General features: G+C 38.5%; 1 protein-coding gene across 6 annotated transcripts in view; it reads right to left on the minus strand.

Annotated features, from left to right (window-relative positions):
• pear1 (platelet endothelial aggregation receptor 1) overlaps positions 1–27726 on the minus strand; it is a 70543-nt gene that overhangs the window by 36630 nt on the left and 6187 nt on the right. For all 6 annotated transcript variants that reach the window (XM_086153568.1, XM_086153567.1, XM_086153571.1 and 3 more), the window contains exon 2: positions 12520–12662. In XM_086153568.1, coding sequence (XP_086009694.1) covers positions 12520–12527 — 8 coding nt within the window. In that variant the 5' untranslated portion in view covers positions 12528–12662. The remainder of the gene's footprint in view (positions 1–12519; positions 12663–27726) is intronic.

A 27726-nucleotide genomic window follows, 5' to 3' on the forward strand; every position in this document is an offset into this window, starting at 1 on the left:
GACAGCTGTCAAGGCTTGTCCCCACTGTGGTTTTCCAACTCGTTTTGGAAAGATTTTTGATATTTCTGTATAGTTACATAACAGGTCCATATTAAGATATGGCTGGATGATATGGAAGGAAATGGATGTCTTAACATTCAGAGGCCTGTTTCAATAGAACCATACCACATAGTCTCTGTCTATATACATATTGGGAAAAAAAGGGCATTGTATCGAGCAAAATGAGAAGTTTATTTATTCCAATCCATAAGCTCATAAGCATTTCACATAGATTTAAATAGAGAGAATGTGCAACGGCATCAGTCCCTAAAATACCATTCACTGTCTATTTATTAGACATTTCTGGAAAAAATCCAAACATCAAACCTTTTCCTTGTCATTTTCTGACAAACGCTTACTCATTTATTTCAGATTTTTGTGACTACTTTATCACGTTTAGTTCCCTTCTTTCTTGATTTAATGTTGATGTCTGTCTTATAACTGAATGCACTGCAGATTATTAGGACTTTTTCCAACCAATTTTCAAATTCGATAGTACCCACAAATTTGCACGCAATTCTTAAAACTCAAAATGAATTTAAGGTTTAACAAACATATCTTAAACGGAAGGATAATATCAACAAAAAAATAAACTAACTTTTGTTCTGAAACTGTTACCAGGGACTAATCTATGCTTTGATGTAACATCTGGGACATCATTTTCTATATAAAAAAATTCTCGGCAGTACCTTCTGACAAAGGATATAAGTATACACGTGTGATCTTTTTAAATTATGAGCATTGTGTAACTACATCTCAGACTGAAGCAGAGAAAAACACTTCTCTTCAAAATTGATGTTTGTGGTTGCATAAAATTTCTTTTTGACAAGCATGAATGTAGATTGTGTGAATTTATGACCATTGTCTTCTGGATTTTATATCATGAGAAGAGTTACGGTGAATAAGGAGGTGACCGGGGTACGATTTCAGCCGAGACAATAAACTCCTAAACTAAATCAATAATAATAAAAGGTTGTTTGATTTGGAAACCTGACCCATGTTCCTGGCAAAGGTTTGCTCTGTATCACTACAAACCGCATCAGCTGCATTTTTAATCCCTGAGTTCACTTCGGGACGTTTCCGGGGATGAAAAACATGTTCTGCCTGTTGCTTTTAGATAGATGGGCAGAAATCTGAAACCTCTGGATCTTATTGTATAATCACTATAAAGTGTATGCAATGATGACTTCACCATGACGTCATCCGGTCAACGGCACAGGGGCAGCGCAGCCTTTTAAACCATTCCAGTCCAGATAAGTTAAAGTTGGACTATATTGTCCCTGTGAGGGGCAATTTGTTTTACAGCCACCAGGGAAACAAAGGGAAATAAACAACAGCAACAACATAGATAGCAACAACAACCCATCACAGCAACACATACCATATATTTTAAGGGATAAGGAGGGATAAGGTGCTATGTGGGAAACTGATAAAGAAGCACATGAATGCTTCTGCCAGAATCTGTTGGACATGTGTTACTGTCCCAATGTTATATGCAACCACTGTATCTATTTTCACAAACAAATATTGCAAAAAACAAGTAAAAAAAAAGTCTTGCCCTCTCACACCTGACGATACCTCGTGATTTTGAAAATAGCTCTGTGAATTTTCTGCATGAAAAAGCCATTACTTGCTTTTTTTAAGCTGATACTAATAACTCAATCACAGAATTGTTCATTTAAAAACTGTAAGAAAATGATTTTGAGCTAGCAACGATGACATACTGCTTGAATGACGATTAAACTCAATTTTCAAACTATTGTCGGGCCAAATTAATGACATTACATTAAAGGTTGCCTGGTTATTTGATGAGTTGTGAATCAAACAAATGTATCCAGTTTTAAAACTGCTTATATTTACTGATGTAAATTGATGATCCCTGTATCCTCATTTTATCCACAAATGTAACCCAAAGACGACAGTGAAGTCCAAATTGGGAAAAATGTAACAAAATTAGTAAAAAGTTTTAACTCAGGGAGAAAACTCATAAAAGCAAAATAAAGAAAAGATGGAATATGTATAAGCAATGAATTAATTAATGAATTTGTATTTCTTTTTCTCCCCCCCCCCCCCCTTTTTTTTTTTTTTTTTTACTGTTTATACAATTTCCTACTATTATTTATTATTGTTATGTTTTACTTGAAACTCTGGCACAACAATTTCCTTCGGGATAAATAAAGTTGTTCTTATTCTTATTCTTATTCTTATTCTTAATATTCTCAGACATACATCAATATTTGATTTCTTGGTGATCCTTAAACAATACTTTCCAAAGATTTTATGATCTTATTACTTTGCTTAGGTATAAGTGAGTGTTCACTAAAGTGTAATGCTCATTTTAGAAAGTATACTGTTTTTTGCTAAAGCCAACATATAACATTACATCATTATGTTCATAATGAGCTGTTAGAATTTTTTCCTTGTCAAATGTAGACCTTATTATGTATTGTTCAAATCTAATTATGGACATCTGTGATATTCAATAATTTACTTTACACGCATGCTGCCAACACTTTGCTACACCTCCAGCCCTTAAATAAAAATGAAAAAAAAAAGCAATTTAAATAATTCACTTTTTGGGCATTTTATTTAAATTTTAAAATCGTTAATGATCATAGAAATGTACCGACCCACATTATTCTGTCCGTAATCATCCATACAAAATTAAACAAAAGGAAAAAATAAGTTTCTAAATTCAATATTAATTGAAAATACTTCAAAGAAAATAGTTTGGCGGGCCGGATAAAAAAGCAAAACGGGCCAGATGTGGCCCGCGGGCCGTAAAATGCCCAGTTCTGGTCAATCATTTCGATCTGCTGTCATTTCACAAGACAGTGTTTCCGCTAAGTTAAAACCACCACTAACTACCAGTCAAGGGTAAATAAGAGAGTCATCTCTAAACCGGCAGAACATTATCTGGAGATCCGGCCCGGTTGCTGCCAGGATTCTCGCTGCATCATTAAACCGTAAAACTACTATCTGATCATGAATCTTTCATGTCATCTGTTTGTGTGGGGAATCCTCTCAAAACTCATGTTCCATATTTGCATTTAAACTAAGTCTACTAATTTGGGGAAATTTCCCTTGATGGGAGATTTGCCTGTGGCCCGGTGAATAATACATGCCTCCGACATTGCCAAAGTCAGCGATTCCTAATAGTCACTTTAAGCAGGTTTTAGAACAGTACTTTGTCCTTAATAGTACTTTGGAAAAAATGGCCTTTGTCTGACATAAACAGTTCGCGATCAGGACTTCATTTATCAGATTTACATCTGCATTAACTGTCTGGCGGCTGGTTATCACGGCGGGAGATTGAGAGGGGGCAAGGAGAACGGTATAAATCAGTACATACACAAATCTTCGGCTTCTGGTAGAACGTCTTGCAATATTTTCCTCCCTAAAGTCAGGAGTTAATTCGCTCTTTGGCACAAACACTGAACCCGAAGAAATCTCAGCCACAAAAACAGGCTTTTTATTAGTGGGCTTTTATTGAGAGGAGTCACTGACTCCACCAGCCACTTCATTGAGGCAGGGGTAAATATTTTTCATTAGCATCTTTGTGTTTTAATTGTGCTTCATTAGAGAAAAGCTTAAAACCACATGGGGATTCTTAAACGTTGAGAACGAGAGCGGGCGGGCTGCTTAATGAGAGCAGACGGAGCTTTTTTTTTGAAGTCAGCTGCTGTTTGGTTTTTAGTGTTTGGTTCGAGTGCACGGGAGAGGGGTGATGAGGGGTTGGGTGTGTGTATGTGTGTGTGTGTGTGGGGGGGGTGGCGGGGTAGATGTCTGGAACTCCAGGTGGTATCATCATCTGGAAACAGCAGTCTTTAAATAGGCAAGCTTGTTTATTTGCGGAACGAAGGAGGACAGCCTACAGTATGACAGACAATACGAGAAATATGGCGTCCAATTTTTTTTTTATTTGCTTTGTTTTGTTTTTAAAATCAGATCAGATTTGGGTTTCGGATTGGATTGAAAAATAGGTTTCGCTGTGCTGAATACAAGTCAACAGATCTTTGATTCTGGTTAATTAAATGTAAAGTATTGTTGTGCAAGACACTGAACTGAACCCCCTACTGCTCCCCTGGTGCTGGTCGACAGCAGCCTCCTGCTCATGGATCATCCATGATGGGTTAGTTGCAGAAAACAAATTTCCCCACTGGGATTAATAAAGGATAAGTTATTATTGAATTTGAATAAAGGAAATCTGGCAGAACAATTATTTGTTATAAATGTAAAAATAGTTTTGCTCCTAATTTTCTTATATACTATATATATATATGACTATTTATCCAACCCATGTGTGCATGTGGATACGCAAAAGTGTGCTGTGTGTGTGTGTGTGTGTGTGTGTGTGTGTGTGTAGTGAGTGTGAGTATCACTAACACTGACTTTATACGCATCCCAGTGTTGTACTGCACTTTACAACGACTTTTCTATTATGATCTAAATCGATTTTTTTTTTTATTTTCAAATAGTTTTCTGGAAATAGCCTGTCATCTGTCTAACATCTAATTATAAATTATCTGCTGCTGTGCTGTGTAATCTTTTTCTACTCTCAAATATCAGCATGAAAAATCTAGTATCTCTCAGGCTTTGCTGACCAGATACATCTCCTGGTAAATGTGGAAATGTCTCACATCATTTAAAAAACACAATAGAAAATCTAGTTCCAATGGGTTTCTTTTTTCGGTCTTGTTTGTAAAAAAGGTAATTTCATCCAGCCCAGTGAAACTTTCACATGGCTCTACAAACCACACACAATCACGTGCATGCGCATACACACACACACGCACAGATGCATACACACATACACACTATCAATACAAAGTTTTCTTCAACCCCGGTTCACATGCTTTCTTGTTCCAGATGCGTCAAAACAAAAAGCTTTTGCCTAGTCAAGGGTCAAACTATATTTAGCATTTGAATACATCTCGCTAATTCACCGGGATAATATTGACTCACACTGTCAGGACATAAAACAGTGCCCCATATGAACAAGAGTCGTACCAAGTGAGGAATGCCACGAGCCGTTCCTGGGCCTGGCCATGCTCTTTCCAGAGCTGCAGGGGCCTCAGTGAAAACAAAACCCAAATGAAAACAGATGCCTTGGTTTTTATAAACACTTGTACCCACTTTATTATCATATTCTGTTTCAATCGGGGGCACGATACGCATTCGCAACAGTTAAAGTATTGTTTCTGATTTCATGCAACAGAGGCATATTAGTGATTGATGAGCGATGCTGTCGGACCTGAAGTCCTGAATGTACGACCTACCAAGCGATTGGTTCGCTTAAACCCTCATCTTATGTAAGCTGTACGCTGCTATCCAAGTCAGCTGTCCAAATAAACCATTATTGTGTCCCTTTTCACATCAACTGTACACAAGTAAAGACGATAAAATGTGAATTTGTTCCTTAAAATTGGGATGAGTTGACCCTGTGATTCTAGTCAGCAAAGCTAACTAGCCGCTGTTTATGTGTCTGTTTGTTCTGAAAAAGCAAGGGAATGAGTGATATGTCTGCATTGTACATTTTATGTCTGAGTAATGTCTTGAAGATAGATTTAAACACTGAAACATTAAAGGCCTCTAATTACACTCAAGGCCAAAATTATTCATCGAAGCATCATCTGGGCAGAACTCTTTTTGGAGTTTTGGCTCGGTGTCCGAGAACTGTTGTGCGATTGGCCTGAAATTTGAAGCGGTCGTGTTTAATGTGGAAGTGTTGTCATTCCCGCTCTTCCGTTGACATGGAAAGTTGTGCAGCGCTTGATAGTTTTAGGCTCCGATGGCCGAGGCAACAACAAAGTATGGTAATCTAACTAACATCTCGTAAGGCCTATCAAGACACAAAATGGCTGGTAATTCCGAAACCTCTGTGACAAGCGGTAAACCTGGAAGGAGGAAATCAAGCGCTGTTCACCTCGGCTTGACGTTCACATTAAACACCAAAACAAAGCACTAACCTGACGCTTTCAGTCTGCCGTCGTAACCATGCTGTCACTGTGTTGTTTTGTTTTCCTGACTCCTCCGATGCTTAGTGCATCTGGGCAACGACTATGACGGCTTCCCACAGCTCTGCAGTTGAGTTTCGTGCTTACTATGCAATGTCATTGCCAGAAAGAACTTTATTCTTTATTCTTGCAACCCCATGACCGCTCGTGGAGCCCGTGGAGGCCTTGGTGGTTTGCTATTAAAAGCCGCTCACACTTGTTATGTGTCAAGTTAACCTGCTCACAAGAACGAATATATCGTTGTAAGTGATTTATTACAACATTTCTGAAAGTAAAGTTAAAGGCAGAATCATAAACAAACATAAACACAGTTTGTGAAACTCATTGCTTAAATGTTACCCCAATCTTTGAGTCCATATGAGATCTGTGGCTGCTACGCCAATCCACAAAACAGGACTTTATGAGGTTTTACATTCATTGTCATCTCTAATAAACATCATTATCTGAAAACTGGGTTCTTCAAAAACACTTCACAAAACAATTAATACACTTTTTAGAATATTATTTTTTGCTGGTTCATATCAATTCCCTTTCATAGATTATCTTTCTCTTCTCATATTGCTAATGCTGAAAAACATGACAGATATTGCTTTAAAATGTTTTTTCATGTTAAGGTTAAAGTTGAGGTCACGCAAAAGGGTTGTTTTCAAAATCCCAACCTGTTTTGAAATGTGGTTGCATCACCTTCGTAATGAGAATGTGCACAAATGATCTTGTCTGCAATCTCAAACAAACACACACTACGCATTTTACATAATGGGCAAACAATCACTACAGGATGCTATTAAAATTGGTGAGGGAGTGATTTAACCCGATCTCCTGAGGAAACAGATGTAAACAAATCTAGAACAGAGACGACGATGCGAAAACAGGCTTTGCAGTCAGTAAAAGTAAAAGCAGATGAACGGCTACAGAGGAATAAGATAAATGACATGGTTAAAATGGCTGCTCTTCAGTGAGATAGAGATTTTAACGGCTGTGTTTAATAGTTAATCATTTCTCATATTCATGTTATGGTTCCTGTAGTGTAGGAGTTTGAGTGGATGATTACAAAAACAAGGAATGATCAAGAAATAACTGGATGAATACCAAACAAATCAAAGAGTCAGCTAGTCACTTTGGAGATTTAAGATCAGTTCTGCAAAACCCCCATAATTACTGGATAATCTAGGCCTAACATCAGTGCTACCCAAACTCCCAGATCTGATATCCCTGATTGTCCTGAGGTTAAACTGGGTGTATATTTACCCACAACTACTGTGGCCTGGCTTAAGGGTCACTCGTTTTTTTTATTCTTCACTTGCTGAATACACTTGCTACTGCCGGTCCAACTGAAAATATCTATGTTTCCATGTCTTCTGAAGAAAAAAGCACATGGCATTGATCTAACTGTTTGCTTCCCTATTTCCTTTCCCTCCAACCTCACATGTGTGTCTCTATTTACTCCTATGCAAATTCTAATTGAGGTCACTCACTGAGTATTAGTCATTCACTGGAAGCAAAAACAGTGGGGAAAAAGAGAAATAGAAGAGATGGAATAACACATTCTTTTTAGTGCGTGGCCAATATGAGGGATTATTAACAGACAGAGGGAGAAACTGTGGTTTGCATGTCAACAGATGTCTGACAGAGAAACTGCAAAAATGCACCTTTTCCTTTTCCTTTTGCAAACCTGATTCTGAGATTGTCTTGGCACTGCAGAGAAGGGCATGTCCTTCCAGAATCAATAGTGTAAAAAAAGAACCCTTAAAATCCATCTGTGTCTTTTAAAATCCTGAACGTATGACTGATGCAACTAGAGGAAGAAAACATGATGAAAAATTGTGTGTTTTCCTGCGGGCTGAGTTATGAGATGTACTGCAGGTGCGACACATTCTTGTGTGGCATCGCAGTGTGACTGGAAATTTATATCTTGTTTCATGCGTTCTTGGTCATAATCAACTTTAATATTAGAAGCACAAATAGGTACAGGGAAATAAAAAGGAAGGGTTCATCATAAGGTCACTAATAAAATGAACTCAGCTGAAGGTGACGGAAGAAACGATAAAGCAGCTGTTTATAATGCCGACCGAAACTGTAACTAAACATGGTCAGTTGTCTGCAAGAAGCGGCGACTTGGAAGTGGCGTTCGATGCTGAACTATGAAAGGCGTGATGCAGTGCAAGAGAAAAGCTTTTTAGCCAACTATTTGTTTCTTTTTAAGTCCATATATTTTTATCTTCTCAGAACCCAAGACCAAGAATTTTTTTTTTTTGATGATATGGAAAATAAAACATTGCACTCACTCCTCTACATTCCCATTGGTTAGTTTCTTCAATTTCTCACATATGAAAAGAGGATTTGAAGTTGTACACCTTTTCATCTTCATGGATCAAAAAATATTGATCAGAGAATAAATGACTAAACACATTTACAAACACATATGTATTTATAATCAGGAACATTTATTTATAAACAGGAACATCTATTTATCTATTTAATTATTTACTTATAAACAGGAACATTTATTTATTTATTTATCTATTTATAATCAGGTACATTTATTTATTAATTTATTTACTTGTTTGTTTATTTATAATTAGGAACATTTATTAATTAATTAATTTATTTGTTTGTTTATATATAACAGGAGTATTAATTAAGTAATTAATTAATTAATTTGTTTATTTATAATCAGGATCATTTATTTGTTTGTTTATTTATAATTAGGAACATTTATTTATTTATTTATAATCAGGAACATTTATTTATTTGTTAATAATCAGTAACATTTATTTATTTGTTTGTTTGTTTATAATCAGCAACATTTATTTATAAACAGAAATACTTACTTAAATTTTCTTCAGGTAGTAGTATGTCTACTCTACTACAGGCAGAGAGGTGACCTCTAACACAACAACAAGCCTGCAGCTCAGGCATACGAGAGGGAAAAAAAGTTTGGAAAACCCTATTTTCATCCCTGCCTAAGGCTGCTAGAAGGCTGAGGTGGGGGAAGGGACGGGGGATAGGAGTAGGGACGGGGGTTTTAAGGCATAAGTAACAAAAACCAAGAGAGGGATCCATCTCAGATAATGTTGAGAAAGTATAACGTTTCATGGGATTTGGATTTTGGCCTGTTGGATGACAGTTCTGTAAATCGAGCTGCGGTAGATGCAGCCGTTGGATGCTACAATGGTTCCGAAACAAATTTTAGTGAATAAAACTAGTTGTGTTCACTTACAACTGTGAAAATAAATAAAGGCTTAATTCTCGGAAGAAACTTGGACCAGGGAGATGTTTTTAACATGTTTTTTTTTTTTAAAACATGACAGCAGTATTTTTCCTGAACTCGGTCTTTGCCGGGCCAATATATAAAGTGAGTGATTAAATCAAATGGTAATCAAAATACATTTGTGAGTTTGCGAGATTCCTTAGATTACCTATTATTGCTTTAATGAGGTCATTAGTGGAGGAGAGTTTCCCAACCAACCTTTCCAAACTGGCACTTACAGTATAAAGATGAGGGATAAGGAGAAGTTAAAACGTATTAAAGAGCAGAGATGGGGAATCTTCGCTCCTCTATCAAACGCAGCAAGAGGTGACGTGCAAAAAGTAAATTAGACACCGGTGCAGGATTTTGTTGTAGAATAGTAAATTGGGAGGAAAAAAAAAACCCTCCAGCAACAGAAAAAGCTACGAAGACCAAAAGGACAAAAGTCGACTCATATGTTTCCTGGCAGCGAGGTGGTCACACTGCACTGATTAAAGCATTGCTGTCCGCCATTAAACTCAAAAGTTTGGCCCGTAAAGCAACCGTGTGTATCACTGCCTGAAGGAGATGTGAATGATCCTCCTTTGATTCTGATTAACATGGGTATCAAAAATACCCTCGACAGAAGAATGTTGTCTTTCCTGAGCCAAACGTTTTGTGTCACTTCGGTTCTTGGAATAACAAAGTAATAAAGCTGCTCAACAGAAGAAACTGCCAGTTGGAATAAATTACCCTCCATCTGACGCACCGACCACAGCCCCCTCCCCCGGTCTCCCTATCCCACTCTTACATTTAACCAGTTACTGTAAACTGTAAACCCATAATCCTTTGCATCTGGGTTCTTATGTGAGTGTAACAGTTCGTTTCAGCCGCTGGACCACGGCGAGCCCCCCCTCGCCTCGCCGTTGCCATGTTCTTTAGAGGAGGGGTAACGGACGCGAGGACATGGAGGGCAGTCACTTGCCACGCCTTGTGTGTAATGTGAGAACACACACAATTCCAGAAAAAAAAAAAAAAACACACCCGCAAATTTTATGATGTGTATCACTTTCTGCAACATTATTAACGTCAGTTATTGTAAAATCTCGACGCCTACGTTGGTACATTTATGGAAAATAAGTCATATACGGTAAAAAGATGATACATTGCCGCAGAAGCTGAGTCCACACTCTGGAAAAGGTTTTTGAGTGGAAAACTTTTAGCAGCACTTGATGATTTTCTGGGGATTTTCTTGACAAAAGATGATCCAGCCACAGACCGAGATGAACGGGAAGTCTAAATAAAATGCTGAAGGTGTGAATTTTGACAAGTGGGATCTGAAATAATTCTACGAGCTTGATTGAAGATTGATTCAAGTGAAATGAGATTTCATTTTTGACCTCTGAATTCAAGAACCACCTTTGCTTTTTTTTTTTTTTTTGCTTTTTTTTCCCCCCCCTGCATTTATATGGTCTTGATTTTACCCCCTTTTCAATGATTATACCAGCAGATCTGCCCTTCAGTTTCTGCAAGAGTTTCCAGTAAAAACATGGGACTAAATAATTTGGAGCATTTTCTTCAAGTTTTCTTGCAGTTAAATACAACGACAGATGCCCAGTGCTGCCTGCCAACCTGTCCTTGGGTTCAAATCATCATGAGGCTCTGGGAACCCAGAAAGCTGCGATGGAAAAAGTAATGACATCACCTCATGTCATCTCAATGTCATCTGTAAGGCGATGTTGGGCCAGCTTTCATTTGGCAGCCTCAGCTACTGTGGCCTGGAATACTTTATGTGACTGGGGGAAAAACAGGAAACAGAATGTACCCCTTCTTCCTGGTTCCCATTTACATTTATTCACATTGCAAACAAGAGAAGGCTTTTTTTTTCTCTGTTTTCAATATTATTTCTCTTTGGTCTAACAGGATCTATTAAAGGAGGAAATCAATCTCTCAGTGGTCAGCGATTGCAATAGACTTAAATATTAATGAGCAAGAACCTGAAGCCATTTTTAAGATCTCCTCAAATAAAAGTTATGTCATCGTGAAGTTTCTCTTTTGGTAAAAAGACAAAGAAAGTTCTTAAAAAAACAAGTCTCAAAAACACAGCTTACATACATGACATATTGAGGAAACTACACAGCTTGAGTGTTGGTGTTTTAAATATGGTGCAATATGAATCACACACTCCAAATCCAGGGGTTTGAACACTGAACACTAATATTATTTTTAAAACATAATAATGCTTTTTTTCTATAAATGAATTTACCTTTCAGTCATGCACAGCTCAGTTATTGTATCATTACCTTTTGTCGCAGCACAGGGGAGCACTGAGTGACAGACATTGGAAGGGAACGGATAGTGTGAACATCATGACACCTCACAAAAATTAGGGATAAAATGAAAATGTCAAAGAGCCATAACTACTCCTATTGTGGGCAAGAGTCAAAATGATGTAACTGCAAGTGTGCATGTTTGTGCGGAGATGGGCGGGGGCTCAGGAGGTCCTCCGCTGTGATGGAGAACAGGGCACGCGGATAAGGAAGGGTTGAGTGATAAGGTTACCTTGGTAATCCCGTTGTTTTGGAGAACAACATGAAGAGGGGGAAGAAAAAGTGCTAGGCAGGATTTCTTTTTAAAATCAGCAATGGGTCAAGTTGGAAAAAAAAACTGTGCTGGTAACCCTGTTTTCTTTTCTGTTTTCTTCAGTCATGCTGTATGCAAAAACTTTGCAATCTGTTGTTTCTGAGTCTACTCTTATTTATAATGTCAGGCAAATACGTGGGCTGGTTCAGAGTTTGAAATGCCCTGTGATGGAAATATCCAGAGCAGGGGTGGGCAATTATTTTGGCTGGTGGGACACATTTCTTATCTAATTTTTATGCGCAGGCCAACTAGGTGGACAAACCGAAAATTACAATTTAAATATTTAAATTTTTTGGCATTCTATTTCAATTTCAAAATCATTCTGAATAATATAAATGTACCAACTGGCATTATTTTGGAAAGAAATTGAAGGGAAAAAAAAATTTAAACGAAAAAATAATTTTCTAAATTCAATACTGATTGAAAATACTTGTTAAAATAGTCAAAGAAAATAGTTTGGCGGGCCAGATAAAAAAGCCGTAAAATGGTCCAGAGGTAGATTGGGTACTCCTTAATCTCACCAACACACCAACATTTCTAGTTTTAAACAGCTCTAATAAGTCATAGTCAAAACAAATACCTTCACCATACCTGAACATGCTGGATGACAATGTTTTGGTCCCTCACGATCTGATCCCACGGGAAACGTGCACCGCAGAACGATCCCAGCGATTCTTCTGTGAGCTCATCTGTATCTTGACTGAGTTATCAGACGGGCCTCCGATCCGGAACGGCTGTAAGTGATGATAATGTTTCATGGTCAGACCAACATCTGGCTGATCAGGCTAGTGCCATTAAGTGGCTTTTTGGTTTGATCAATAAGTTTATAAACAGCATGCACCCCCACCCCACCCAGCAAGAAGGGTATCGGGCTTAAAATACAATTTGGCTTATTATTTCATGTCCAGATTGCAAAAGTTATACTTGTTGGCCTAAAATAACTTTCTTCAGAGATGTCAAACTGATCAGTTGTTTGACAGTGAATACATTTTAGGGTGTATCAAATCCTTTCCAAAGCATTGTTAAATCTTTTATTTTTGATATTGCTTTGCACATTCAGCACGTTCATGCATCTGTTTGCTTATCACTTTTTCCCCCACACAGAAATTCCCTTGATTGTTTTGAAATACCAGGTTTTGGAAACAAAACAAAACAAAATAAGAAGAGCCGAAGCATTGATGTTTCTGAAGAATTTGTCAAATGAATCGAGAAGAAATAACCAAAGGAGTGAAGAGAAATATGCGGGGGATAGTGCCTCAGAATTTGAGCGGATTTTGTCATTTATTTATCGATATTCAGAAAAGTGCTAATGGATCCCACAAATGAAATGATAATGTTGGAACAACATCATTTAATTCATTCTTCTTGTCTTTTGTTTCATGCTTGTGAATTTAAGGAGCCTTTTATACAGAAAATTTCCATCCAACATTCAAGTCTCCTGGTTCACAGAGATAAAATATCTTATATTTATCCTACTAGAAAAATCAACTCGGAAAAAAGGAAAAATGTGTGACGGTAATTCCAACGGTGTTTTGGCTAATTGTTTTTTCAATAGATCTTTTTTGGTTTAAAAGAGTTGTGGACAAACATCCTGAGGATCATCATCCTTTTTAAACTCCTTTGTTTAAACATGCTGCGAGTGGACGGTGAAAAGAAAGTTACCAACTCGTCTGTATGATTCATTCCATGAATGAAACATTAAGATGTATCGACTTTGGTTTGTTTACAAACACATTCTAAAGACCTTAATGCTGTTTATACCACACTGCCATGCAAGCGCTCTAATAATGCAATACCAATCCCTGCCGTCACAAAAGGAAATTAAAACCAACGCTTAAATCTTCAGGATCACTGACTAAAAAAATGAAACAAATAGTCCTGGTCATTATGTGTCACCAGATGCGGTTGACACTGAGATTTATGTTTCTTGCCATTTTGAAGCTCCCTGTTGCATTATCCGACACACTGGCGGCTCGTGCACTTTTGTACACGGACCCGCAGTGCAAACTGCTCCCTGGTTGTCCACATGGCAAACCAAAACCACAAGGCGGATGACTGTGGCTCCAATGGTCAGACCGAGAAAAAAGACTGCCCGCATAAACAAACAAATATTAAGTACACAAACTCACCTCTGTACTGAAAAATAAACGAAATACAAAATTTGCGCATGCTGGATTGAAATCATGCCTAGTCTCTCCAACAAGTGGAGTGTTATATCCAAACATTAGTGAGCAAAATGGTGGAAAACCCAAAATGGAGGCCCTGGCTGAGGGTTTTTAGGAGGACATGACCATACAGCGCTGTAATTATATGTGCTGTAATACTCTGTGGATCATAATATGTGCAGACACACAGAGTTCTTGTTGAAAATACAGCCTTTCCACTAACCATGACCAAAAAACATAGCTTTGCATTGTAAATTCTAACAGCATGAACACAAGCGAAAAACCTCCATGTCCACAACTTAGAAGGCGGCAGCTCTTAAGGAGTTTTTCAGAGGGTCGTGCCAAAAAAAAAAAAAAAAAAATTTAAAGTACTTGAACATGATGTCACATTTGTCTAATGCATAATCTACTACTTTGTTACACATTGAAATAAATAAAGTGCGGTCGAATTAATCCTTGTCTGGTTCAAGACACAGGTCATGCAATGGGTCAGGACTCGTCTTAAGGGCTTTCGTGTTTCTTGACGTCGCCTTAGGACTTCTCTATGTTAGAGCTTTTTGACCTAAAGGACACAAAGGGGCTCATTTGTAGGCCTTTATAATCAACAAAGAGCATGTTCCAGGATATTGGTGGATTGGGACAGTCATAGGATGTTTCTAACACATCAGAGCTTATGACCTTTGCATTCTTTACAACACTGCACTTAAGACTCCGGTTCCAAAATAAAGGATACCTTTAATAAGAGATCACACAGTCTTGTGACCCGGTGGTTAGAGGATAACCACTAAGTTTACACACCCTTCTTTCAAGAAACCTTCAAGGAATGGCAATCAGAATTGCAAAAATAACAAGGTGAAATCCATTTGTAAGTGACTGTAAAAGAGAAAAGTCAGCATTAAGACTTATTTCTCTCTGGGGATGAAAAACAAAACCTTCATGACCTTCAATTCAATTGAAATGCTGCAGCCAAACTTACAACCGCATCCACTGGCTCACAGTCTTTAAAAATGTAATGCTGTTGAGGCTGTTAAAGGGTTCACTCCGGATTATACAGCTGACCTCCTGACTCCAAGTGATTCTTAAGTACTCTGAATATTCCTGCTTTTAATCATAGCAGTTTAAATGACAAAAACTAAGAAATAAATTTAAGCTTTACTTTTAATACATTTTTGTTTCGTATCTTATACATTTTAACAGTTATATCGTTAAAGTATGTGCTTGTATGTACATACAGTATTTGTGATACGTAAGAAAGAGCTTTTCTTAATTTGAGAAATTTTGCCTCATAGTGCATCATATTTATTTTATTGTACATCAATATATCAATTGTATATAATACTCTATATCTTAATTGAATCAATTTGGTCATTGGGGACTACCATAAGTATGATCATTATCTAATGAATGCAGTAATAATGATAATAATAATTATAATGATAATAATAATAATAATAACGTCTGGTATTGTAATGCATTGTAAGCATGTATTAATGAAAACATAAAGCTTTTTCTCTAACATCTTTCCACCCTTTTACTTCATTATATTTTCTGACCCCTCTTGTTCTCCCCATAGACTAACCTCTAACATGCATCTTACAACTACATGACAAAGCAGCATAGCCTCATTTGTTGCCGGTGTCAAAACGTTGTTTCAATAAACAGTTATGCCTTAGAAAGACATTGTGATAAATTCATCGCTTGACTCCTGGGTATGATTTGGGTATTTTATGTTTCCATAAACACGAAATATTGTCAGCCTCTGGTATGTTTCAATAACATGTTCCATCTGGCAACACTGTTACATGGTTTCTTTAGCTCCCATGTGACATTTTGACATTTTAGTCATTTGTGTATATTCAACACTGTAAGGAAAAGCTCCTGAGCTGCTTAAATGATATTTAAATGGCTTTCTGGTGTTGCTGCATTGAGGAACCATAGAATTTTGAGATTTTTTTAAACTGCTTAGAAAACATGTTCTGAAAACCAAAATTGGTTGACAATAAACCAACATTGAGAGTCAGGAGTTGAGATTTGTGCTTCGTCATACGATCTGGAATAGCAGCATTAATGTACTTCCAGCAACATAATAGATAACTTTTAAACCTGACGTAAAATATTATGGTTGACAAACAAAACGACAGCAGTATCACATAAAATAGCTTTGAAACAGGTCTGCTTGGAGCTAAATTGCGTCAAAATGCTAACATTATCACAACAAAAACAGCAGCATCTAGACGTTTAATACAGTGGGATGGTACACTATAATCTAATATGGAGTCCCTGTTTAGCACAATAAGCACAACAGAAACAAACAAGAAAAAAAAAACACAAAACTCACTTTGCATTAAAATTCTTCCTTTTTGGGTTATGTGATAGACGATGGCTTCTGCCTCCCTGACTCGTGCAGAGCACGAGTGTTCCTTGACCTATCCTTGACCCATCTTGTTTGTTTGATTTTGTTTCTATTCATTTCTTTTACTGTGTGGTTTTGGACTCAATGTTTGAGCTATTATTTTAAACATGTTTATTGCTTCTATTTTAACATGCAGATGTGCTGACTTTCTGCTCGTAATTTCTGCTTTGCACTTTATGTCACAATATTGGCCATCAAACGCCAGTCATTGCTTTAAAGTCAACAAGTGATCACCAAATAAGAAGAAATACATATTCCAGAAATACAAGAAATATCCAGAAAATTCCCTAACTTTAAGTAAAAAAAACAACCTACAACTACTTAAAAATAAATAATTATTATTGTCCTGCTAGAAACTTAAATTGAGTCTTTGAAGGTTTTCTTTATTATGCAAGAAAAAATTAAAAAACATTATCAGTTGCTTATAATCCTTGTACAATTGCGGATAGCAATTTTCTCCATTTTTTTGTTAAAACTACATATTAAACACTTTCAATATCTTAATTCCTCCATATTTTTTGTTGCAATGTCACTGTCACTTCGTCATGCCTCAAGCAGATTATTTTTGTCCCATTACAAGGTCAAAAAGTTATGGGAAGCATGAAGCTTTATAAAGAACTTAAGTCGCTTGTCTTGGGCAGGCCTTCCCATGATATAACTTTCCAAAGGCCAACATTTATTCATTCATAAGTCTAAGTACGCAGGGTTCTGAACATACACAAGACAAGCCACGAGGTCAAGAGCCTTCGAAATCTTCAGAGGAGCTTGAGAAAATACACACAATCTTCACTGAAGTATCACAGCAGCGAAAAGCAGCTGGTGTGCTGCCACTGAGGAGAAAAGCTCCATTGTTGAGGGGGAAAAGTCAGTTATGTTTGACAAGCATGAGAAAAGTTTGCGCATTTTTCTACAATTTATTTATCACATTTGGACTTTTGTTCAATTTGGTCGTTATTAAAATTAGTTTGAACTGTTTGCTGACAACAGGATATTGAGAACATTTTTCAGTCTGAATGATTTTTTTATGATTATACACTCCATATATTGGTATAATATGGAAGAAAACAAAGTTAAGGGATATCTGTCGATACTGTGATCGTATTCTTTAAATTCGACAAATTCCATTAAATCATAGATGTCAACAGAGACAAACTGTTTCACGTCACACATGGAAAATCTCACACTGGGGAAATCATTCCTGAACAATGTAACCAAAGCTTGAGGCCTTGATTAAAACAAGCTAGACGTTCCTGCAGCAACTAGTAACATATGATTTCTCAGAGTTAAAGTCTTATCACTTATTACAGCTGTCGGAGACACTTGTAATGCTGGATGAATGTTCCCTCATCACCAGGGGGCCCCAAACTTTTTCCTGCGAGGGGCCAAATAACTTTTCCTTTCTCTGACGGGGGGCCGGGCCAGTTTGTAACAAAAAAGCGAGACGATCGCCGAGGTGTCTAAATGTAAACATTAACTATTTTCCAGAAAGCCACACATATCCAAAAATGAATCTCTTCTGGGATCTTGACAGGAAAAAAAAACAGAAAATAAATAATAACATTATTAATGAAATAAATAACACCATTTATGAAATAAATAATAACCAATTAACCCTTTCAATTTTTCACAGAAAAAAATACCAAGGAACATTAACTTTCTTGTAGACACAACTGTTTGCAGCGATCTAAAATATCAAATTCACTGTGAATACCAGAAAGCAAGCAGGTAATGAGAACCAACACAACACATTTCACTACCAGTATGGTCGTAGAACGGATTTTATCCCAGTTGATTTCATTTATGTTATATTTGTATAATTTGCATTGTGATTATGAAATCATAATGTATCTCTGATATTGATTGGGGGCCGGGCAAAATGTGGAGACGGGCCGTATTCAGCCCGCGGGCCGTAGTTTGAGGACCGCTGCTCATCACTGTGAACACAACCACTGCATATTTTGGCCCAGACTCATATACTCCTATCTGGCACCATCAATACCAAAAGCAGCCAAAATGTAGTTTATTCTACAGTTAAACTCATTTCTCAAGAGTTGCACAATAATCTTAGCTATTACTACGTTTTGGGGTGATGACTATGCCTGAATTCTTATTAAGTAGTCATGTTCTTTATGCCAAGATAAACAATTATGCAGATTAGAAAGATTTCTCCTATAGAACTATGCCTGAAATAATGTACACAAAATGAAAATATTCTTCCCGCATGCATATACCCTACCCCCTCATTCTACCCGAAAAAAGCCACAAGAAAATAACTGACTGCCACAAATAAAGTCTATTATTTCAACAGTTTACATTGAGTCAAGGACAATTTTCGTCTCCTTTGTTATCAAGTTCAGCAGTATTTACTTTTCATCAATGTAGGCTGCTGATATGCTAACGCTGACCTTTTCTCTTGTCTCCTGCCAGACACACTTTTATTTCCTGCTTTGTTCAGGACATATAAAAAAAATCCTGACTGAATATCATTTCAGATTCAAGGGTTCAAGGACCGTCCACAGTAACTGCTTTAATACACCTCAAGTTATTTCTACGAACAGTGTTCGTTATCCTAGAGTCTCCCTCAGCTCTGCTTGAAATCACTGCCTGCATGGCCGTCTTGACAGTGGGAGCATATTTTTAATCTACAAAGCGGAATCTAGAATCTATATCGGAATGTATTACAAAAATACATTTCCATCTTCTATGAATACTTTTTTCAAGAAAAACAAATGGCAGCATTTCCCACACAGAACCTGAATGGAAACATACTAAATCATGGCTTGCTGTTATAAGCATGTGGTTGACAGTAAGAAAAATTATCTAATATTTGTTTATATCACCAGAAAAATCTGTAATGTGTTTTAAATCAATAAGAGATCTTTCTATGCGAATAAAAATATGGATGAAATTACTCGTAATTTATTTACTCTCCAACTCTTCTTAGAGATGGATCGGAACCAATTCAGCACACAAAATGTGTCTGTTTAATTATTTCATGAAATTTTATCACGGAGTGTGGAAAAGATTGACAAAGTTGATCAGTAGGCTGACATTATTAAATTCGTGACATAACTTTTATTCTATTGGAAACCAAGGTAATCGCAAACACGGTAAGGCCATGAAAACTCCACAGGAACCAGGACCTTCTAAGTAGAAACACATCTTTCTTGCTGTGTATCAGGAGTGCAAACCACTAAGCCACTGTGCATCACAGCATAGAAAAAGCAAAAATAGGTACTTACAAACAAAAATGGTAATTAAATCTATAAAGTTACATAACTGTCCTTGGAGTATTCTAAAAGGTGTCAAAATGTGGGTGTCATATTGTATCTATGTGGATGCTCTGCAGTTGTGGTGACATCTACGAAAACTTCTTTGAAACAATAAATTGACAGTTTATTGTTCGTCCCTGCTGCCCAAGTTTACGGCCCCTTGTTTGACATGTCGCTCTTCAAGGGGAAACAGACCATCAGGCTGCAGCCACTGAGGGGAAATGCTGACCCACTGCAGGATGCCATTACTGCCAAGTCATCACAAAGCTGTATTGAACATTGACATAAACACAGATGTGCTCATGTGCTCACGCAGACGTTTTACTGTGCCATCGCACCCAATAATATCGCTCTCTCTTTCTCTCACACACATTTTCCCATTATGACCTTTGTTTTGAAAGAAAACTGTACACATTGTTTACTCTTGTGGTCTTGATCACCGTGGTCGGGAGGCTGCTGTCCAACTGCTGCGGAAAAGTGAAGTCAAATCCCACCTGCTTTGGCAAAAAATCTACACGCAGCAACTGGACTTGCACATTTTTTCAGCACGACAAGAAGATTTCGACAAGAATTCATCATGACCTGGAAGACTGAGAACATCCACAGACACGCTACCAGCAGCATTTAAGCAGAACGGACGGCTAACCTTAAGTTCAAACTGATTTTAATAGAAAAGCGCATGCTCCGATCGCATTGCGTGCTTCTTTTATGGATTGAAAAATTACTGCTGTCCACTTATGTGTTTTGTGATGTATCGGGTAAAACGTGGGCTTCCTGGGGGGTCTGTGGCAAAAACAAGTGATCTCCCACTGATCCCTCATGAATGTCTGTGGTGTCGCCATTAAATCCATGGAAGCATCATCATATACAGTGACACAAAGTGTTTGTGTGACATACTTCATAGTGCAGATGACGTTCCCATGCAACAAATTTAAAATGAGTCTTTAAGTCACGGGTCTGAGAAAGAGAGAGCAATTTACAGAAACAGATTTAACCACCATGCATCTGGTTTAGATCACGACAACACTTTCAATGTGACTAGATGGCAGATTTTTTTTTTCCTCTTTCCAGCTGCTATGATACAGCATGCTGGAAACCATTTGGACCAATCTATTTTGTTTTTCATGAATTTTTTTTTGTACCATTTGTTTCCAGAATTAGGATATTGTATCCTTTCTCGTCTCCATGAGAATAACACTGTGTGCACAATTATTAGGCAAGATATTATTCTGACCATATCATTATTTCATCCATAATTTCCAACTCCAAGCTGTGGAAAATTGAATTCAATGCATATGAGCTGATGTTTATTTGTGTAATGAAGGAGGGTGTGGCCTAAGGAGATTAAAACCCTATATAAAGGTTAGTATAATCAGATCCGAGTACGCAGACGACACCACGCTGTTCAGCGAGACCGCTGACCAGCTTCGCGAAGCCCTCCATGTTTTTGATGAGGAGTCCAGGAAACTCGGCCTGAAGATAAGCTGGCCAAAAACCAAGCTTATGCATATAGGAGAGGGACCTGATCCACCACCACTCCTCTTCGACGGCACCCCTGTCCACTTTGTCGCCTCCTTCAAGTACCTCGGCTCAACCCTATCAAACACCGGAGATCTCAAAGTTGAGATTGACCGGCGCCGTGCCCTTGCGGCGTCAGTCATGCAGTCCCTGTGGAGACCATTGTGGCGACACCGGCACATATCCCGGGTGACAAAGCTCCGGGTCTACAATGCCTCAGTCATCTCTGTCCTCCTCTATGGCTCCGAAACCTGGCCGCTGAACAACACGCTGGCAGCCAGGCTTGATGGATTTGACTCCAGGGCCCTGAGGACATTAGAAGGCATCAGCTGGACCCAGCATGTCACAAACAAGACCCTAAGGGATCGAACCCAGCAGCCCCCAGCATCTCGCCTCGCAGCAATGCGGCGAGTTCGTTGGTATGGCCACATCATCCGCTTGCCTGCCGAACACCCCACAAGCTCCATCTTGGCCTTTAATCCCCAGCTAGCCGGATGGAGAAGACCCAGAGGTGCCCCCCGCACCCGCTGGCTTGATGTTGTGGCCCAAGACCTCAGGGCCTGCGGTGTGAGCCTGGCACAGGCACGGCAACTTGCCAACGACAGACCCCAATGGAGAAACCTGGTAGCCACGGTTGGCTCTACGCATTTCCTGCAAGAGGACTAACTAACTATAATCAGATCCTTCTCCTCAAGAAAATGGGCTAAAACAAAAAAAAAGAGAGATTTGACTCTGAAAAGTCAAAAATAGTAAAGAGCCTTTCAGAAGGATGCAGCACTCTTGAAATATCTAAGCTTTTGGGGTGTGATCACAGAGCCATCAGACATTTTGTTACAAATAGTCAACTGGGTCGCAAGAAACGTGTCAAAGAAAAGACTCAGATTAACCGCTGAAAAATTTGAGAAGAATCAAACATGAAGCTACCAAGAACCCATTATCCTCCAATGCTTCCATATTCCACAACTGCAACCTACCTGGAGTGTCCAGAAGTACAAGGTGTTCAGTTCTCAGAGACACGGCCAACGTGAGACAGGCTGAAAGCCGACCACCTCTGGACAAAACGCATAAGTTGAATCGTCACAAATGGGCCAAGAAATATCTGAAGACATATTTTTCAAAGGTTTGTGGACTGATGTGGTTAATGTGACTCTTGACGGAGCAGACGGATGGACCTGTGGTTGGATCAGTAACGGACACAGAGCTCCACTTCGACTCAAATGCCAGCGAGGTGGAGGTGGGCACTGGTATGGGCAGGTAAAATTAAAGATGAGCTAGTTGGACCTTTTCGGGGCGGAAAGGGACTCAAAATCAACTCCAAGACCTACAGCCAATTTTTAAGATACTTTCTTCAGGCGGTCGTAAAGGAAAACGTCTGCATCTATGAAGAAGACTTTGGTTTTTCTGCAAGACACTGACTCGATGAATGGAAGGCTTGTGACTGTTCTCGAAAAGAAAGGTGGCTATGTTTTTTTTTTATTTCCAAAATGTTTTTTGTACATTGAGTTTGTTCTCAATTTGAAAATAAACAAGTGAGATGGGAAAATCTTTGTTTTTCATTTAGTAAGTAATTCTGCGCACTAATAGTTTCTTCTGATGGTGAGAGCCAAAACTTCACTTTTACTAAAATGTTCAGACTTGAGGGTTTAACATTTTGGATTGACCAAAAGAAGTTTAGTTGTACAATAACAAAATGAATCCCAAAAAATACAACTTGCCTAATTGTGCACACAGTGTATGTAACAGGCTCTATGGATTGAGAGCAGAAGCTGGACACCGAGACAGAATTGTGTCTCCGCCATACGTATGTGGTCGATTATATAAACAGACAACTTTATCAGCTTGTCCCAGATGTATCGTTACAACTAAATCTGACTGTATAGATCAGTATTTATCTGTCAAAGTTTTATGTTTTGACACTCTCAGCTGGGAACCAACCTAATATTTTATAACAGGTTAAATGAAGACCTTGTCAGGATGTGTGACACCAACTAATTGATTTGGCCACTGATGGTGGCTGATATTGTTTTAAGTTGTGTCGGTTGCTATCTGCAAACCAACGCCAATGTTTGATTAGATGAATTATTTTTTTTCATTCAAACTAAAATTATTTCTTATCTGTATAGCCATGTGTCTGTATATGCAACTATAATTGCTGATTAATACACAATGGAATCATTTGCTGTATCAGCTCTGAAAATAACCATGGGTCTAAGATATTTTATTCAAATATTTCCACATTGTTGGTATCCTACCATGATAGCTGTATTTTCAAATTCAAAATCTTTCTGATATTGACGTTAACTGACTTTAAAATGTTTTTGTAACACTAAATTGACCTATAGCACAGTTTGTTTCAACATTTTAATCCAATTTCTGGATCTAGTCAAGGTGTAAGGTGGCTAGATGACTACTGACATAAACACGAGCAGCACCAGTAGCAGCAGCAAAGTAGCACCAAGACAGAAGCTCACCAAAATATCATGTATTATCTCTAATGGCTATCCTTCTCTATCTCTGTTTCCAGGAAGTCCAGCCTGGACCAGTAAATTCCTAAAAGTTAAACCCTTTTGATTTACTAGCGTCCTTCTGGCACATGGTGTGCTGCCTTTCTGAAGGACGAGGTGGAAACCTGAAACTTATTATAGTGATCAGTTTAGGGCAGCTATTTTTTTTTTTTTTTTTTTTTTTTTTTTTACACGTAGCTCTTTCTCCCTCGCTCCAGATGGGCCTCATCCTGCAAACATCTGGAAGTTAGGGCCTTATTCTCCCCACTCAAAGACTCGGGCCACGTGTGCTACCCTGGAGATGAACCCTAGGCGATATTACATCGCTCACTCAGATTCTCCATCCTTTTTCCATCAGTGTCGCTGGACAACAGGACGCTCGAACCCCACAGGTGGTGCTGCTAATTGACTTTGTGCTGCAGCTCTGGTGAAAGATGAAGGCAGGTTGAGCGGCGGAGACCGACCGAAAGCTCTGCCACCGGTTTTGTCTTGCAAGCGATGGCCGAGTGAGACGCCTTCATATCCGACCAACACAACAGGAAGACAGTCTGTGGGGGACAATAGCCAGATACACACCACCACACAGGACATCCTGGCCAACAGTGGAGCTGCGGGGGCAACACTGATGTTACAGGTAGAATGGGGGGGCTCGTCATATTGTACAGCTATGATGTTCACGACTGAAGGAAACTAATTGGAAGGTAAAATGTTAACACTTTTCTAGACGCCCAGAGGCAAACAAGAGCAACAAGAAAGCATAGCTGTATGTCCGACAGCGACAGGGGAATATTCTGATCCCACTGAAGTTGAAGTTGAAATGGTTACGCTTAAGATTCAGCTAGAATTGGCTAATGTATTGATACAGATCCAATATTGACTCACAGCAATATTGTTATTATAGAAGTGTACATTTTCTTGATTTCCAAAAAATATTGTAAATCATTTGAAAAACAATATCCATGTAAATTATTTTCTTCCAAGTATATGAATTTAAAGATTGTACACAAAGTATGTGTAAACCTCCATGAATCAAATTGAAATTATCTTAATCAGCAAGACGTATGTGACATCTGCAGGGATTAAGGAGACTTTCCCTTAAAAGAAGATAAAAAAAATATCTTTAAATCATCCAAAAGCTACACAGTATTCTTACAAGGAATAATCTGAGTAAAAAATTATTAGAAAGCCAATGAAAGAAAATTAATTTTTTGGGGAAAAAAAGGAAAAAAAAAACAAGAAAAACACAAATTTGAACCTTTGAAATTGAAAATAAGCTACAAACTAGCAACCATGTCAATGAAGCTAGAAAATTACAAAAAATCAGTATCTAATTACCCACAAAAATGCTCAGGACTTTGGGCTTAAAAATAAATAAATAGGCCACACTTGTCTATAAGCTGCAGGTGCCCACGTTGCAACAAGAAATATTTACACAGAAAGATGTTAGACAGAAACATTTTTTTTACTTTTAATTAAATGCATATCGGTAACATCCACAAATACGTACAAGAAATCCTTTTTTCCGGACAGTACCTGTAACATGGCTGATGAAAAAGATTTATAATAAATAACACAAGGTTAAGTCCATCCATCCAACCACTTTCTATCCCCACTTTGACCAAATCCAGCTGATCGCTATCTTTGTTCTCCTCCAGCACACTAAAACCAGTCATCTTCTTCGGTGTCCGGATTGAGCAGCCTCTGAATTTCACTGTAATTTCATTGGACCGGTGTGACGAGGCCAAATGTTTTGGCGGCATGAAGCTTGTTAGCCCAAAAAAATCCATAAATCAGCCGCATTATTGATTAAGCCGCAGTGTTCAAAGCGTGTGAAAAAAGTAGCGGCTTATAGCCCAGAAATTAGCCCGAATAATTAACTGATAATTCATGGTTTAAAGTTCTGATCAGTCCTGCTCGGACATGGTTGAAATGTCTTAGAAAGACCTCTAGCAGTGGTTATTGTCAAATGCATGTAATACATTGGCCACTGAATAGCCTGATTTTTAATTTTTTCCACAGTAGTGCATGCAAGCAATGTCATCGTAAACAAATCATGAAACTAAGAATTACTCCGGCCTAGTTTGTCAACGCCTTAATAAAGACATCATCTAATCTTTATTTTTTTAAATTAATTACAAATCCCTGCCTCCTCATCATCTGTCTCCAACTAATATCTCATCCCTCCAACTTAATGTCTGAGTGTTGGTTCTGCAGTGGAAAAAACGGGAAAAAAAAGGAAAACTAATGACAGAAGAAAATTAAAGCCTTTCCTATTTTGTCCCTCTGCCCCACCCTGAAGGGTCCCCATGGCTTCCATCATCCTGGTGGGGAACTGGTGGGCTACAAACCAGGACAAACAATAGGAAGTCTATAGGAAACATCTTGCCCCTCCACATATCCTCATTCTTCTTTGACGTGTGAACACAAGTGAGTTGGAACTAGAACTAAATAGAAAAGACCTTCTTGAATGATACCTAAACCTACACTTGCCACTCTTCCCAGACTTTTTCCAACAGTAAATTCAGTTTGGCTTCTTTGCTTGTTTTTTTTTTTTTTTTTTTTTTTTTTAACAAATAACCCTTTTTTTCCAGACAGAGCATGTGTTGTTTTGAGTAATGTGGATGCTGACAGCTAGTGCTAATATGTCATGCTCCTTTTTTTCTAAGCCTATAGTTTGTCTTCCAGAAGTGCCCTGGAAAACAGAACTCAAAAAGAGAGAAAACAAGCTCTCATAAAATGCAAGATGGACGAGCGGGAGAGTCACAGCCTCGCACAGCTGGTGGAAGGGATCAAGAAAAACATCAAGAGCTCTAGTAAGCTCAGGTCCACATGGTGCCAAGCATGACATTTGTTTTTCACATACATATAGAGTGAACTCATTGTTCTTGTCTCATAAAGGACAAAATGCGCTCTCCATCTGCACATCTGAGCAAAAACAAACAAAACGCACAAATATAAGGCCGTTTTCCTTACACAAGTGGAAACAAAAAGTGAGATTCCCTCCGGGTCGTGAGCTCGGTGCTGCTTTTCCTCTTATGCTACATCTCAGGTTTCATTTGGTTCCAGTCGTACCGCATAGACGGTGAGACATTAAGCCTCTGAAATCTTAATGAGCAATGTCTCCACTGATGCTCCACCCACAAACCCAACTACCAGTATAAGCAACTTCAGGAAAGACCCTCACCACAGTACAAGTAGTCTGTGGTCACTTCATCAAGCCGCTACTGGCTCCTCCTCTCAGTTCCAGCCCCAAACCCACCGACCTCTGCATTTTATGATTGGTTATTTGAGCCTGCGTCTGGTGAAACCGTATGTGTTCCACAGCCTGAGCGTAGCAAGCGACCCAAAACCTAGGGGGTTGAGGGGTGTGGGCTACATTCGAAGCCGCTCCAAATTATTTGCACGGCTGCAGAGCACATGCCGTCGGACGGCTTATATAAGCCCACGGTGGGGATATTCAACCCTTGTCACCTTCTTTTTCAATTCCCCGCACTCTTCGCAGATCACAAATATAACTCCGGGGTCTGAACTAAGGTCATTGTTTATTGCTTGACTCTAAGTCAGAGCAAACTAAACAAATATGAATATGATTATATCATAATTGGGTAATTTGAGCTTCCCACTCTGTGAAAGAAAACCACTGCCAGTTACGAAAGATGCTACCACGGTCTCCAAGCCATGACCAGTTAGCATCAAAAGTCACCAAAGCAAAGTAAACAAACAGGACCACCAGGAGCTATACTAGCAGCTGAGAAGCAACGCCAATGTAAATCAATTACAATCCTTTTAATTCCCCGTTTTAACAATAAGGAATGGCGGTCGGGACAAACCGTGGTTTTGAAGCAGGAGGCCAGTGTTTGCGTCACGTTCACAGAATTGTGTTTTGAACATTAATCTCGAGCCACAATTTTTTAACTTTAACCAAC

This window comes from Fistularia commersonii, chromosome 10, assembly GCF_037954325.1.
Source record: "Fistularia commersonii isolate RoL2024-O1a breed Wild chromosome 10, RoL_Fcom_v1.0, whole genome shotgun sequence".
Lineage (NCBI taxonomy): Eukaryota > Metazoa > Chordata > Actinopteri > Syngnathiformes > Fistulariidae > Fistularia > Fistularia commersonii.